Genomic DNA, 14,214 nt, shown 5'->3' with positions numbered 1-14,214 from the left:
GACAGAGAGGTGTTCATCAAGCACAACTGCAGTTTCACAGAGGACTCTGTCCCCGACAGTCTTTAATGCTCCAGGTTGGGAGGAGAGGATAGGATAGTAACAAGTGGTTGTGAATGCAGGGATCGGAAAAGTATGTTCCAAGAACAACGGTGTCTCCAAATTCACTGTAATTGTTACAGTGATCATCTCCAATGATTACTCCTCCTATTAACGCAGGACAGGCTGGCTGGGTACCAGTGATGAGCCTCAGCCACAATGAGGTCCCCGAGTTTAGCCTTGGAGAACCAATGGTCATCAAGATGAGAGACCGCTGGATGCAGTTCTTCAGTATTCATCTTTTTATTTTTTTTCTTGTTCTGGCATTTGCATTATGGATTTCCCCTGGAGCATCTCTTGTTCAAATTTAATGATGAAATCAGGCTTGGAATCAATGGAGATCAAGGTGACTCTTGAACTGTAGACTTCAAGAAAAAGAGGACTTATTTTTCTGTTTGTGTCCTTTTGAGACAATGGAAGAACATGCTAATTATCGGATCACAATGGGACTCTTTCACCTCTGGTCACCTCTGCCAAACTCCTGGTTTGTTGTTTGTTGTTTTTCGGTCATTAAGTTACGTCTGCCTCTTTGCGACCCCCATGGGCTGTAGCCCTCCAGCCTCTTCTGTCCTTCACTATCTTCCGGAGTTTGCTCAAATTCGGGTCCAAAATTCCTGGTTACCACTCCCCAATTCTTAAAACCCCACCGGGAGTCTTTCTTCTCATGACAAAACACGGAGCTCATTCTTTGGGAACCAGACCGCTCTGTCTCAGGGAGGGGCTGGCTTCTGCCTCCTGAGCAACCTTCCCCCGGGGTGTCTGGAAGATCTCTTGAGGATCACGAGTGTTCAGAAATCCGGGACGTTAAATGTTAAACATCGTCTAATTCTGGGAAAATCTTCATATACACAAAGGTAGACAAGAGCCAAAATTTCCATGACCCCGTCAAACAGAGCCCGCCCACTGTTTTAATGGGAAACACACAATTTTTCCAAGTCTCCAAAAATACCCCCAAAGGGAATCTCTGCATGACAAATACCCCAGGCCCAGCCTGGCAGATAAAGATCTCCTGCAAGCACATTTGTTCTGGCCACATCCCAGCGACTGCGGCTCCAGGGTGCTGTATGTAATAAACAAAATGTAAATCGAGGTGAGAAAGGCAAAGGGAGATGGGGGCTCTGTGGGCTGCTGCGCAGAGCGCGCTTTGATAAATAACTCAAGAGCTGGGTAAATAAGCACATTTCTCCCCCTCTTTTTGGGAGAGAGTCTGCCTTTGATTTCTCCTTTTGCACTCAAAATATGACAGGTATGGGAGGAAAAAAAAAAAAAAAGAACCAGGACATGCTGCTCCGTCCCATGGGGCAGCGCTGTCTGTACTTGCATGAAATTCAGGAACAGAGACCCCGGATCCTTGCTCTGAAGCTTGCTCTGTACGGAGGCGGGTTCTGAATCATGCACGCGGCACACAAGACTCAAGGAAAAAGTCTTCTCAGGGTGTATTTGGCTCCGGGTGATAGGTAAGTAATTTTAAGAGGATGAATATATCTGACTTGTATTTTTTTTTTTTTATTTTCTCGGTGGAGCTGGCTCGATCAGAATGCCAATGTGGTCCCAAACTTGAACCCATTTGAGAAAAAAAAAATTCTATAAAAAGACTGTGTAGAAAATAGGTTGTGTACATCTTGAGAAACTGAAACATGCTGTCGTAAATATCCAGAATGGTGGCCTCAGCAGTGACACTTAGCAGGCAGGCTCCGACACGTGAGATTCACAACAGCAAACAAAGAGCCAGGTGGCCGGAGGTGACCCCATGAAGTGACCTCAGGGTGGTGACCCCCCGAGCTGGCCTTAGCCATTTTGAGGGGCTGCTTGGGCCTGATCTTGTGAGCAGCTGATATGTTTATTATTCTTTAAACATTCAAAAATAATTATTATTTTATAAACAAGGAACCCAATCACGTGGGTTGATGATTATTTCTTTCTGTTACCATATTCCTGCCCTTCATGGATCACGGTCACGGTTTAGGTTTACACTTGACCTCCTGGCCGCTTCTTTTGCAGAGTCAAAGGTCCTAGGTGAAAAGCTGCCAAACACAGCTCTGATGTGTGAATCAGCAGCAACGGATAGGGAGGAATTGGACACATTCTCTCTTAATGGCATCATTTACATTGCAAATCAAAAGTCTCTGTTATCTTGCTCAACTCAGCCTACTTGGAGCAAAACGACAGGTGATGTTAAGAGAGCCCACCGTGCTGACTGGTGGAGCCTTCATGAAGACCCGGAGATGGCTTCACAGAGGAGCTCAGACTTCCCTGGGGCCGTCTCACCTTGCTTCACTGAAATCACACAGAGCACGAGCGGTCAGTTTCAAACAGTGATCAATGTCAGGGATTCCAGAGAGGACCTCGAAACACTTTGAATTAAAAAAAAAAAGAAAGAAAGACAACCCGAGTGTCAGGAGTGCCCATTGTTCTGCTCAGCCAGGGCTCGAGCTGGCTTTTGGAGGCTCCCTCTGTGCCAGGAAGGGGTCCTTCAGTTGAAGGCCAGAGAGGAGGAGACAGTCTTGGGTGAGCTGAGCTGAGACAGGAGCTACTAATCAAACAAGAAGGAAGCATTTTAGCGTGTTAATAACCTGTCTGAGTATCTGCCAGGATGGCTGTCTCTTCTTATCCTAAATGAAAAAAAGACTACCGAGGTATTTTGGAAGGAAGCATTTGAAAACACACTTGGAACTGTACTTTTAGGGAAAACAGACTAGCTCCCAGTTTGGACTTTAGAGTTGACACTAGATAATTCAGAAGAATGTGCGGCCGCTCTCTCAGGAAGGGCCGGGGTGAAAGGTGAGTTCAGAGAGGGCCCTGGTGCAGAAGCACGTTGGGTGCCCGCTGTTGGCCCAGCCACAGAAGGCGGAACCCATAGCATACTTGGACCCTGGCATCTGGAAAAGCCCCCGGCTCCCACTTGTCCAGCCGAGAACAACTCCCTCCATCCCTGCCTGCCTTCCCCTGCCCCTCCCTTGAATGGGGCTATCCACGGAACTTTCCTGGCAGGAGGCCTGAAGTCTGTGACCTGCCAGGAAACATGACAGATGCACCCATCAGAGCCAGATCAATTAAAATGAATCATGAGAAGTCCTCCTCCCTATCCGAGGAGCCTGAGCTTTTCCCTACAGAGATCATCATATATATATATATAACAGGAATTATTGAACTTCAGGCTTGGAAGGCTCTTGGAAGCTTCCACCCAACCTCTTTATCTTACAGCCTAGAAAGCTAAGTGAGGAAAGCCCTGTGAGTCACGTGACAGAGGCCATGCAGCCAGGCAGGGTCACGGCGGGACGGGGGCTGGGGAGGGACTCACTTGGTCTCTTCCCTGGAAACTCAGGGTGCCTGCATTCTCCCCAGGGATGGCAGGAAGATCGAGGACAGGACGGAGCCTGGAGGGCTCTGTGTTGGGGATGCAGCAAAGATCTTTCACATCGAGAGCCAGTACTTTGATTCTAGATGTTTAAGCTGCTTACAGGGTCCCCTAGCAACTCCAGGACTCACACCCATACGTGCACCATACCGGCTAACATTTTAATAGAGAATTTCTTTGTTATATTAATTCTCTGATTAATAAAATGGCTTTCATTGTGTTAATATCTTATCATTTTATTTCTCTTTTTTGTTGTAGAGTCCAGCAAGATGAGATCTACCTTCTTCAATTTTTACACGTACAACACAGCATCGTTAATTGTACGTTAATATGTACAACAGCAGATCTCCAGAACGCACGCATCATGCAAAAATGAAACATTAATTTAGCTTCTGATCAGCACCTCCATGGCTCCCCCGGCTGACCCCTGCCCCTAGCAACCACCCCTCTGCTCTCTGCTCTAAGGAGTTTGACTCCTTTAGAGACCTCATATAAGAAGACTCATGTGGTATTTGTCCATCTATGACTGGCTTCAGTTCAGTTCAGTCGCTCAGTCGTGTCCGACTCTTTGCGACCCCATGAATTGCAGCTTATTTCACATCTAACAACGGTCTTCAGGGTCTTTCTTCCCTTTGCATATGACAAGCCTTCTCTCACTGAACAGTATCTCATTGTACACACATACACACCACGTTTCCTTCACCCGTTCTTCCATCGGTGGATGTACAGGTCTCTTCTGCACCTGACTGCTGTGAACAGTGTTGCAGTTAACGTGGGAGTGCCTGCCTTATCCAGATTCTGATTCCAGTTCATCAGGATAAGCAACCTGGAGTAAGATTGCTGGAGCATGGGACCCTTCTGTTTTTAATTTATTGGGGAACCTCCATGCCGTTTTCCATAGCGGATGCGCCATTTTACAATCCCACCAGCTGTGTACAATAGTCCCAAATTCTCTACCTTCTTGAAAACGTATGTTTATCTTTCTTGTTGTTTTGTTTTTAAATAACAGCCATCCAACCGGTATAAGCTGATGGCCCACTGTGGTCTTGATTTGCATTTCCTGATGGCTCGTGACGTTGAGCATCTTTTCATGTACCTACTGGCCATCTGTCTGTCTTCTTGGGAGAAATGTCTATTTAAGTCGTTGGATCATTTTTTAATTGGTTTATTTGCATTTGTTTGTATTTTTGCTATACAATTGTAGGAGTTTCTCAAATATTGTTGATATTAATCCCTTATCAGACCTGGGGTTGAAAAATTTATTCCCCCACTTCATAGGCTATCTTTTCATTCTACTGCTCCCTTCCTCTGTTGTGTAAATGCTTTTTAGTTTGATGTAGTCTACTTGACTTTTGGTGTCATTTCCAAGAAATCATTGCCAAGGCCAATGTTTAAAAGTTCTTCTCCTATGGTTTCCTTTAGGAGTTTTGTGGTTTCAGCCCTTAGGTTTAAGTCTTTAGTGCATTATGAGTTGATTTTGGTGTATTTTATTCCTAAATATTTTATTTATTTTTATGCTATTATAAATGGGATTGTCTTCGTAATTTCTTTTACAGGTAGTATGTATAGAAATTCAACTTTTTTTCCCACGTTGTATCCTGCAACTTTCCTGAATTTATTAGTTCTAATAGTTTTTGGTGGAGTGTTTAGGGTTTTCTACATATATGAACATATCATCTGCAAACAGATAATTTTACTTCTTCCTTTATGATCTGGGTCCTTCTTACTGCTTTTTCTTACCTAACTGGTCTGGCCAGGACTTCCAGTATTAGATTAAATAGAAGGGATGAGAGTAAGCATCTTGTCTTATTTCCAACCTTAGAGAGAAGTTTTCAGTTCCTCATCATTGAGTATGATATTAGTTGACAATATATGACCTTTATTATGTTAAGTTACATGCCTTCTATACAAGTTTGTTGAGTTTTTAGCACAAACGAGTTTTGAATTTTGTCAAATGCTTTTTCTGCCTCTATTGAGATAATCGTACTTCATTCAATCAATGTAGTATATCACTTTAGCTAACTTTCATGTGTTGAATCATTTTTATTATTCAATCCTTATTATTTCCTTCCTTCTGCAGACTCTTAAGTTTTTGTTTGTTTTTAAGGTCCCTGAAGTGTAACGTTGGGTTGTTTAGTGGAGATCTTTCTGGCCAGCACCATAGATCATGGACCTAACTGACACAGACAGAACATTTCACCTAGTAGATGCAGCAGAATATACATTTCTCTCAAGTGTACAAGGAGCACTTGAGGATATATCACATGTTAGGTCATAAAACCACTAACAAATTCAAGAATATCGAAACCATACCAAGTATCTTTTCCTACCACAATAGAGTAAAGCTAGAAATCAGGAACAGAAGGAAAACTGGAATGCTACAAACACACAGAAGTTGAAAACCACACTCCCGAACAACCAACGGGTCAAAGAGGAAATCAAAGAGGAAATGGAAAATTATCTTGAGACAAAGGAAAAATGAAAACACAACATACCAACACTTGGCGAGGCAGCAAAAGCAACGCTAAGAGGGAATTCATAGTGATAAAGGCCTATGCTCATTTCTTATCTCAAACACACATAGCCCTGGTTGTTTTGAGTGCACAAGTAGTCACCCTACCGCCACCTAAAGATGAGCCCAGTTTTGAGCGGGCAAATAAACCCCCTTGAAGGTAGATTATGTGAAACTGAAGACAGTAAGGGATGGTGTGTAGGATGAGCTACATGGTTTGATTCATGGAAAATGGAGGAAATGGTAGTGACGCCCAGGAGCAAGGGTTCCGAGGCAGAGCTGTGCTCGCCTGACACGAGAGGGCGCGCTACTGACTTTTCTGTCTCCTCCACGATCAGATCTGCTTCCCTTTACTGTGGTCTCCCATCTCTTATTCCCTGAAAGCACTAACTGCAAAGGTAGCCAGGAGTTGTTCGGATTTTTAAGATACCGCAAAGCTGACAGACGGGGCCAGCGTCACTGCCTACCACTGACTCATGAGGTTCACCGCGTTGCCCTGAAATCCCGTTACTCACCGAGATTGTACCACATGTCCCTGATCTCGAAGCCAATCTGTCTCCGCATATCGCCGTACCTGAAAACCAGTGACAGGAAAAACACTGAGTCACTCCACGCAGCATTTGAACATCAGGCTTGGATTACTTTTATTTACTTTTATTTTTGGCTGCACCATGCGGCACGAAGGATCTCAGGTCCCCGGTCAGGTTTTTGAACCTGTGACCCCTGCCTTGGAAGCGTAGAGCCCTAACCTACTGGGCCTCCAGGGAAGTCCAGACTTGGATTATTTTTACGTGCAACGAAAGTCTCCCATCCCTGAGGCCAATAAAGAGGGTGTCAAAGCATCAACTTCTTCTGCCCCCGAAAGGAATTGGAGGAGGAATTCAGCTGAAAACCTCACTTTCCCATCATCATGGATTACATAAGGGCCTCTCCTCTGTGGGAACATGGGGGAGACGGTGCAGAGAAATTCCTTTCCTTTCTTCCATCTCTCATGGCAGGAGAAAGAGAACCTGGTCCCTGGGCCCGAGGGGGAGTTTGCTTTGCATGCATATCATTAGCATCTAGGCACCAGACACCAGATGCCATTGCACAGCCTGGCACACAGTAAACACACCTCCCATGTTAAATTAAGCCCTGGAGTCTTAGGCAATCAGACCCTGGAAGGCCTCTTCTGTGGAGCTCCCAGTTCCCATCCTTCTTCATCATTTTCAATGTAAGGAAGGACTTAACACCAAGAGATGTCAACAAACATTCCCCCCGCCCCCGCCCATTTTTGTTTATCCCGGGAAAATAAATGCTAATTTTCTTCCCAGTGGGTCAGCAGAGGGGGTGCGTGTTTCATGAGTAAACAGAATTTGATGCTTCAGAAGATAAACCTTTATTAGTTTGTGAGCAATTTAACGTTTCCCTTTATTGCCTAAGGAAAAGGCTGATTATATTAAAAATAATAATTTGCAAAATGATCCCACAGTGTTGCAGCGTTGCAGCTGTGGATCGGCGCCTGCCCCGTGCATCCCTGTGTCAGCTGACATGGGAAGAAAGCTCTGATTACGGATGACCGAGTTGTGACTCCAGAGGCAGAGATCGGGCTGGTACCTCAACAGCCCCAGCTGGTGCCACCTTTCATCAGAGTCTTGTGTGCCCGAAGCACCTGTCTGTCACTTCCAGCAGGAAAGGACTACAGACCCTGTGATCATCACAACCAAGAAAGATAAACCTGGCAGCTCCCCTTGGAGAAGTCAGCCTTGGGAACATCCCGGTTGGACAGGTGCCAGGAGGCTGTACATGTGGAGAAACTGATAAGAGCGGGCAGTGTTACCACCCTTCCTCCGAGGACAAGCCGGTCCTCCGAGGTGAATGCAGTGCTGCCCAGCGACTGGGGCAGGTAAATTCTGTGAGACAGAGGGGCTCTCGGCTCGGGTCTGCGCCCACCACCAAGATACAGTGAGCAGGGACCCGGCCACCCTTCGGTATCTAGCTGGCACCCCAAAACACCCCAGGGGCACACGATCTGAGCACAGTAAGGGGTGCTTCCTTTTGAGGCTCGGAGAGCTGTTTTTCATCCCCATTTTGCTCCCGTAGGAATGACAAAGGGGTCCCAGCAGCACAGGCCAGGTGAAGAGGCAGTTGGGTGCGTGATGACTGGGAAGACCATCCTCCCAGCATTTGCCAGGAGAGGAGGATCGGGGAGGGAATACCGTGCTCCATCCAGGGCAGATGCTTCCTCCCCAGGCCGGGGGGATGCTCGCTGTCCAGGGGGATGAGCTGCCTCCCAGCGGAGCACATATTTGGGGTAGCGGGGAGTGCAGCATTGCAGGGAGGACCCTGAGGACGCCAACACCCCAGCCTCTGCCTCCAGGTGCTCAGACTGCAGCACAGCGAGGGGGAGGCCAGAGGCCCCGAGGAGGTGACAGCCTGGTCCTGGGCAGGCGCTGTCAGTCACTAACACAGGCTCTAAAGTCCCTGGCAACTGCCAAGCAATTGCTTCCTGGTCTGGGATGGTAGCTCTTGAACAGTACGGGTGGTGAAAGCCAGGCAGATCTCCATCAGTGTCCGAGCCTCTCTCGCCCTGACCAAACTCCCTCTCTCAGGTCTTACTCTGATTCAAATTAAACCCCGAGGTTCAGAAAGGTAACGGGCAGGGGAGCCCCAGCTGTAGCGCCTTCGCCATTTCGGTCTGGATCACCAGGAGGGACCCGGTGGATGTCTCAAGCCGTGGCGACCGGCCCCTCGTCCAGAGATGGAGTTGATGCAGGGACCGCAGGAGAGGGGAGCCGGCCCCGCCCCCTGCTTCTCCACACAGTGTCAGTGCTCCCAGTGCTGGCTGAGTGCTGGGCGGGGCTCAAAGATGCTTGCCTTACACTGCTCAGCTACGCTTCACCATCTTCTCTGTGGAAAGTGATGCGTCTTCACAAGTATTTGAGAACAGGGAGGATGAGCAAATATCTGAGCATATATCCCTCATGAGAGTTAGGCCGCCTGGATAAAGGTGCTAAAAATGCCGTTTTAATAGTCAAGTGAGACACAGGAGTGCGAGGTTGGTACAGGAGGCATAAAGAGCTCGAAGGTGAAGGACAGAACCGCATCTCCCTGGCAGCAAGATTGATCTTTTCTCCGGCTTTAATAAAGCAGGCAGCTTTGACGGATCCATACACTTCTCAGCGTAATCCACAAATACAGTCAGAGCTGCCACCGCAACTTAGGAGGGATTCCTGAGCCATTCAGCTGTCGTCTCCCAAGGAGGAGACAAGCAGCAGCGCGGAGGACCTGGGATCCAGAGCTGGCGGCTTTAGGGTTTTCGTAAGAGTCCATCCTGAAGACTGATGGTTGAGGGAACAGAGCTAGTCCTCGGGGGCGGGGGAGCAAGATGACTTGGCCAAGGTCACAGGGCAAGAGGAGAAGAGACTGCAAGTCTGCAGACTCCCACAGATCCCCGTCCCTCCCCCTGGCCCGCACCTTGAGGACCAGAGAGGCAGGCGTCCACAAGTCACAGCACAGCACTGTCCCATCCCTCAAGCTGCACGTGTTACGTTTCATTCTTGCGGTAAGCCCATGCAGTGAGCAGAGATGTTCCCACAGCCACTTTCCCACTGAGGAAGCAGAGATTCCTGCTGCTGAAATGACACGCCTGTCTCCACAAAGCTGGGGTCACTAGGCACTCCGACCACACCCAGCTGCCCCGTGCCCACCCACACGGTGAGCGGACACCTTGAAAGGGCCAGCCCGAGGGGCCCCGAGAAGGATTCCTTTAGATGTGAGCCTGGATAGATCTCAGATCCCACATCCAGGCCTACAGCTCTAACCCAAAACAGCATGACTCTGGTCTCCCCAGCCTCATCTCAGCACCTGCTATCCTGAATCTTCACCCCAAGGAGCAGAAACAGCATGTCCACCAGAGACAGTCATCCAAGTTGAGGGGTCAGCAAACCAAGCCCCAGTCCCAGCACACAGGGAAAGTTACCTGACCACCCTGACCCACGGTCTCTTCATCTGTGGTATCGGGTATTGATGGCATGACGCATGTCTCCCAGGCTTTGGGGAGAATGAGACGTTGCCCTTGTTTGTCTGAGCAAACAGTGAAGTCAAGCTGGTCCTTCCTTTAGAAGCTTAGACTGGCCTCCTCACAGCATCCCCCCCATGGTTTCCATGGTCATTGAGACTAATTTGTTCAGCAAGCATCACTCATTGCTTCATGATTTACTGAATATGTCCTGGAGGCCAGCACAGAGCTAACATGGGAACAGTAATATAATGTGCAGAAGAGACACAGCCCACAGTTGTGCGGGGCCTGTTCACATAGTAGCAGAGATGGGCCCAGGACATGCATGTACTTGTATATAGTTTTTCTCAAAGGGCCATGATCATGGTTCGTTAGGAAAAAGTGGAGTGGGTCCAGGTTGGCTGTGGGTGAAGTTCGCTCTGAGAGTAATGTTGACTTTCAGATTTGAAGAAGGAAAGCTGTAATTCAGACAGATATGGGACACAACCAGCAGGTGCAAAGGCCCTGTGGCGGTGGGGGGGGGGGTGGGGGGTGCGGATAGGTAGGTATATGGACCACAGAAGGGAGGGAGGCTGGAGGACAGGGAGCTTGCCTTACTGTTTCCCCTTAAGAGGAGGGCTGTGTTGCGAACCAAGGCTTCAGAGGCAGATCAGTAAGTTTCAAAAATTTTCTTGAAATGAGAAATATACTAAGCGGCACACACATAAATATATGTGCACAAGAGTTTCATGAGATAATGCTTAACTTTACTACCTGCCATGAACTCTAATGCTTTCTTATATTCTATTTGAGTTGGGGATAAAAAGGAAAGAAAGAGGTATGTTGGTCTTGGCTGGTGTGGGTTGAATTGTGTCCTCCATAAAAATCTGTTAAGATCCTAACTACTGCTGTCTATGAATGCGAGTGTGTCTGGAAGAGTGTCTTTGCAGAAGGAATCCTGCTAGCATGAGGTCATGCTGGACGGGGCAGGCCTTAAATCCAACCACTGGCATGCTTATCAGGAAAAGGAGACGTTTAAGGACAGAGACACAGGGAGGAGGGCCGTGTGAGGATGAAGGCGCAGCTGAGGAGCACGACCACAGCGAAGGACAGGGCCGCCCCAGAAGGTAGGAGAGAGGTGGGAAGTGCTCCCTCTGAGCTTCCAGGAGGAACCAACTCTGTCGATGCCTGGATTTCAACCTCTGGTCTCTGCAACTGGAAGACAATATATTGCCGTTACTTTGAGCCGCTCAGTTTGTGCTCATTGCTACCTTACGGCAGATGGCTCTAAAAAAAATCAATACAACGGCCCATTAGGTTGCGGTCCTGGCCCAACAAAGGGCTGAGATGCACAAGGGCTGATATCGAAAAATGCTGTCTTAAGGGGAGACCACAGAATCATCGAGACTTGAGGAGCTCCATCCCTGAACGGTTGGATGGAGGAGTCTGACAACAGTGCAGAGAGGCTAGGATGGGAGAAGGAAAACCTACGACGGGGTTCTGGGAGCCCAGACAGGAGCCGGCCAGCAGCCAGAGCCAGGAGCAGTGGAGGATGGGGAGAGACGGGAGGCATGCAGGGAGCTGGGGGAGATGATCGGTGAGCTGAGACTTTTTTTTTTTATGGGAAAGACTGGTAACTTCTGGGGAGGTGGGAGGAAGAGGGACCCCAGACTGATGGGAATAAGCCTAACTAGACACAGGGAGAGATGTGTCCTCCACTGCATAAAGTTTTATCACGGTCAGTAAAAACCACATCACTAAAAGATATGGTATATATTGACAACAGAATATTACTCAGCCATAAAAATAATGGAACAATGCCACTTGCAGCAGTTTGGATGGGCCTAGAGATGATCACACTAAGTGAAGAAGTCAGGCAGAGGAAGACAAGTATACGATATTGCTTACGTGCAGAATCTAAAATGTAACACAAATGAATTTATTTACAAAACAGGAAGAGACAGAGAAAATAAACTTGGGGCTACCAAAGGGGAAAAGGACAGGGTGGGGTCATAAATGAGGAGTATGGGATTAACAGATGCACAGTGCTTGTATAAAATAAACAACAGTGATTTACTGTACAGTACAGGGAAATATATTCACTCTCTTACAATAACCTATAATGGAAAAAATCTGAAAAAAAAAAAAAAATACTGAGTCACTTTGCTATATCAGTTCAGTTCAGTTGCTCAGTCATGTCTGACTCTTTGCGACCCCATGAACCACAGCATGCTGGCCTCCCTGTCCATCACCAACTCCTGGAGCTTGCTCAAACTCACGTCCATTGAGTTGGTGATGCCATCCAACCATCTCATCCTCTGCCGTCCCATTCTCCCCCCGCCTTCAATCTTTCCTATCATCAGGGTCTTTTCAAATGAGTCACTTCTTCGCATCAGGTGGCCAAAGTATTGATGTTTCAGCTTCAACATCAGTCCTTCCAAAGAATATTCAGGACTGACTTCCTTTAGGATGGACTGGTTGGATCTCCTTGCAGTTCAAGGGACTCTCAAGAGTCTTCTCCAACACCACAGTTCAAAAGCATCAGTTTTTCAGTGCTCAGCTTTCTTTATAGTCCAACTCTTACATCCATACACGCCTACTGGAAAAACCATAGCCTTGACTAGATGGACCTTTGTTGGCAAAGTAATGTCTCTGCTTTTTAATATGCTGTCTAGGTTGGTCATATCTTTTCTTCCAAGAAGCAAGTGTCTTTTAATTTTATGGCTGCAGTCTCCATCTGCAGTGATTTGGGAGCCCCAGAAAATAAAATCTCTCACTGTTTCCATTGTTTCCCCATCTATTTGCCATGAAGTGATGGGATCAGATGCTATAATCTTAGTTTTCTGAATGTTGAGCTTTAAGCCAACTTTTTCACTCTCCTCTTTCATTTTCATCAAGAGGCTCTTTAGTTCTTCTTCGCTTTATGCTATAAGGGTGGTATCATCTGCATATCTGAGGTTATTGATATTTCTCCCAGCAATCTTGATTCCAGCTTGTGATTCATCCAGCTCCGCATTTCGCATGACGTACTCTGCATATACGTTAAATAAGCAGGGTGACAATATAAAACCTTGGTGTATTCTTTTCCCGATTTGGAACCAGTCTGTTGTCCCATGTCCAGTTCTAACTGTTGCTTCCTGATCTGCATATAGGTTTCTCAGGAGGCAGGTCAGGGGGTCTTGTATTCCCATCTCTTTAAGAATTTTCCACAGTTTGTTGTGATACACACGGTCAAAGGCTTTGGTGTAGTCAATAAAGCAGAAATAGATGTTTTATTGGAATTCTCTTGCTTTTTCCATGATCCAACAGATGTTGGCAATTTGATCTCTGGTTCCCCTGCCTTTTCTAAATCCAGCTTGAACATCTGGAAGTTCATGGTTCATGCACTGTTTAAGCCTGGCTTGGAGAATTTTGCACATTATTTTGCTAGCTTGGGAGATGAGTGTAATTGTGCAGTAGTTTGAACATTCTGTGGCATTGCCCTTCTTTGGGACTGGAATGAAAACCGACCTTTCCATTCATGTGGCCACTGCTGAGTTTTCCAAATTGTCTGGCATATTGAGTGCAGCACTTTCACAGCATCATCTTTCAGGATTTGAAAGAGCTCAGCTGGAATTCCATCACTTCCACTAGCTTTGTTCATAGTGATGCTTCCTGAGGCCCATTTAACTTCACATTCCAGGATGTCTGGCTCTAGGTGAGTGGTCACACCATCATGGTTATCTGGGTCATGAAGAACTTTTTTGTATAGTTCTTCTGTGTATTCTTGTCACCTCTTCTTAATATCTTCTGCTTCTGTTAAGTCCAAACCATATCTGTCCTTTGTTGTGCCCATCTTTGCATAAAATGTTCCCTTGGTATCTCTAATTTTCTTGAAGAGCTCTCTAGTCTTTCCCATTCTATTGTTTGCCTCTATTTCTTTGCATTGATCACTGAGGAGGCTTTCTTATCTCTCCTTACTATTCTTTGGAACTCTGCATTCAAATGGGTGTATCTTTCCTTTTCTCCTTTGCCTTCAGTTTCTCTTCTTTTCTCAGTTATTTGTAAGGCCTTCTCAAGCAAACATTTTGCCTTTTTGCCTTTCTTTTTCTTGGGGATGGTCTTGATCACTGTGTCTTGTACAATGTCACGAACCTCTGTCCATAGTTCTTCAGGCACTCGGTCTATCCAATCTAACCCCTTGAATCTATTTGTCACTTCTACTGTATAATCATAAGGGATTTGATTTAGGTCTTACCTGAATGGTCTAGTGGTTTTCCCTACTGTCTT

The 14,214-nt window shown here is 46.8% G+C and overlaps 1 protein-coding gene across 2 annotated transcripts in view; it reads right to left on the bottom strand.

The window, feature by feature from the left end:
* The window catches only part of DOCK1 (dedicator of cytokinesis 1), a 559,970-nt gene that overhangs the window by 91,140 nt on the left and 454,616 nt on the right, over window positions 1-14,214 (bottom strand). For both annotated transcript variants that reach the window (XM_025273840.3, XM_025273841.3), the window contains exon 32: window positions 6,482-6,540. In XM_025273840.3, the coding sequence (XP_025129625.1) occupies window positions 6,482-6,540 (59 nt within the window). The remainder of the gene's footprint in view (window positions 1-6,481; window positions 6,541-14,214) is intronic.

Source organism: Bubalus bubalis, chromosome 23 (genome assembly GCF_019923935.1).
Source record: "Bubalus bubalis isolate 160015118507 breed Murrah chromosome 23, NDDB_SH_1, whole genome shotgun sequence".
Taxonomy (NCBI): Eukaryota; Metazoa; Chordata; class Mammalia; order Artiodactyla; family Bovidae; genus Bubalus; species Bubalus bubalis.
Note: the sequence above shows the minus strand (reverse complement) of the source record. Positions and strands in the feature narration are given on the sequence as shown.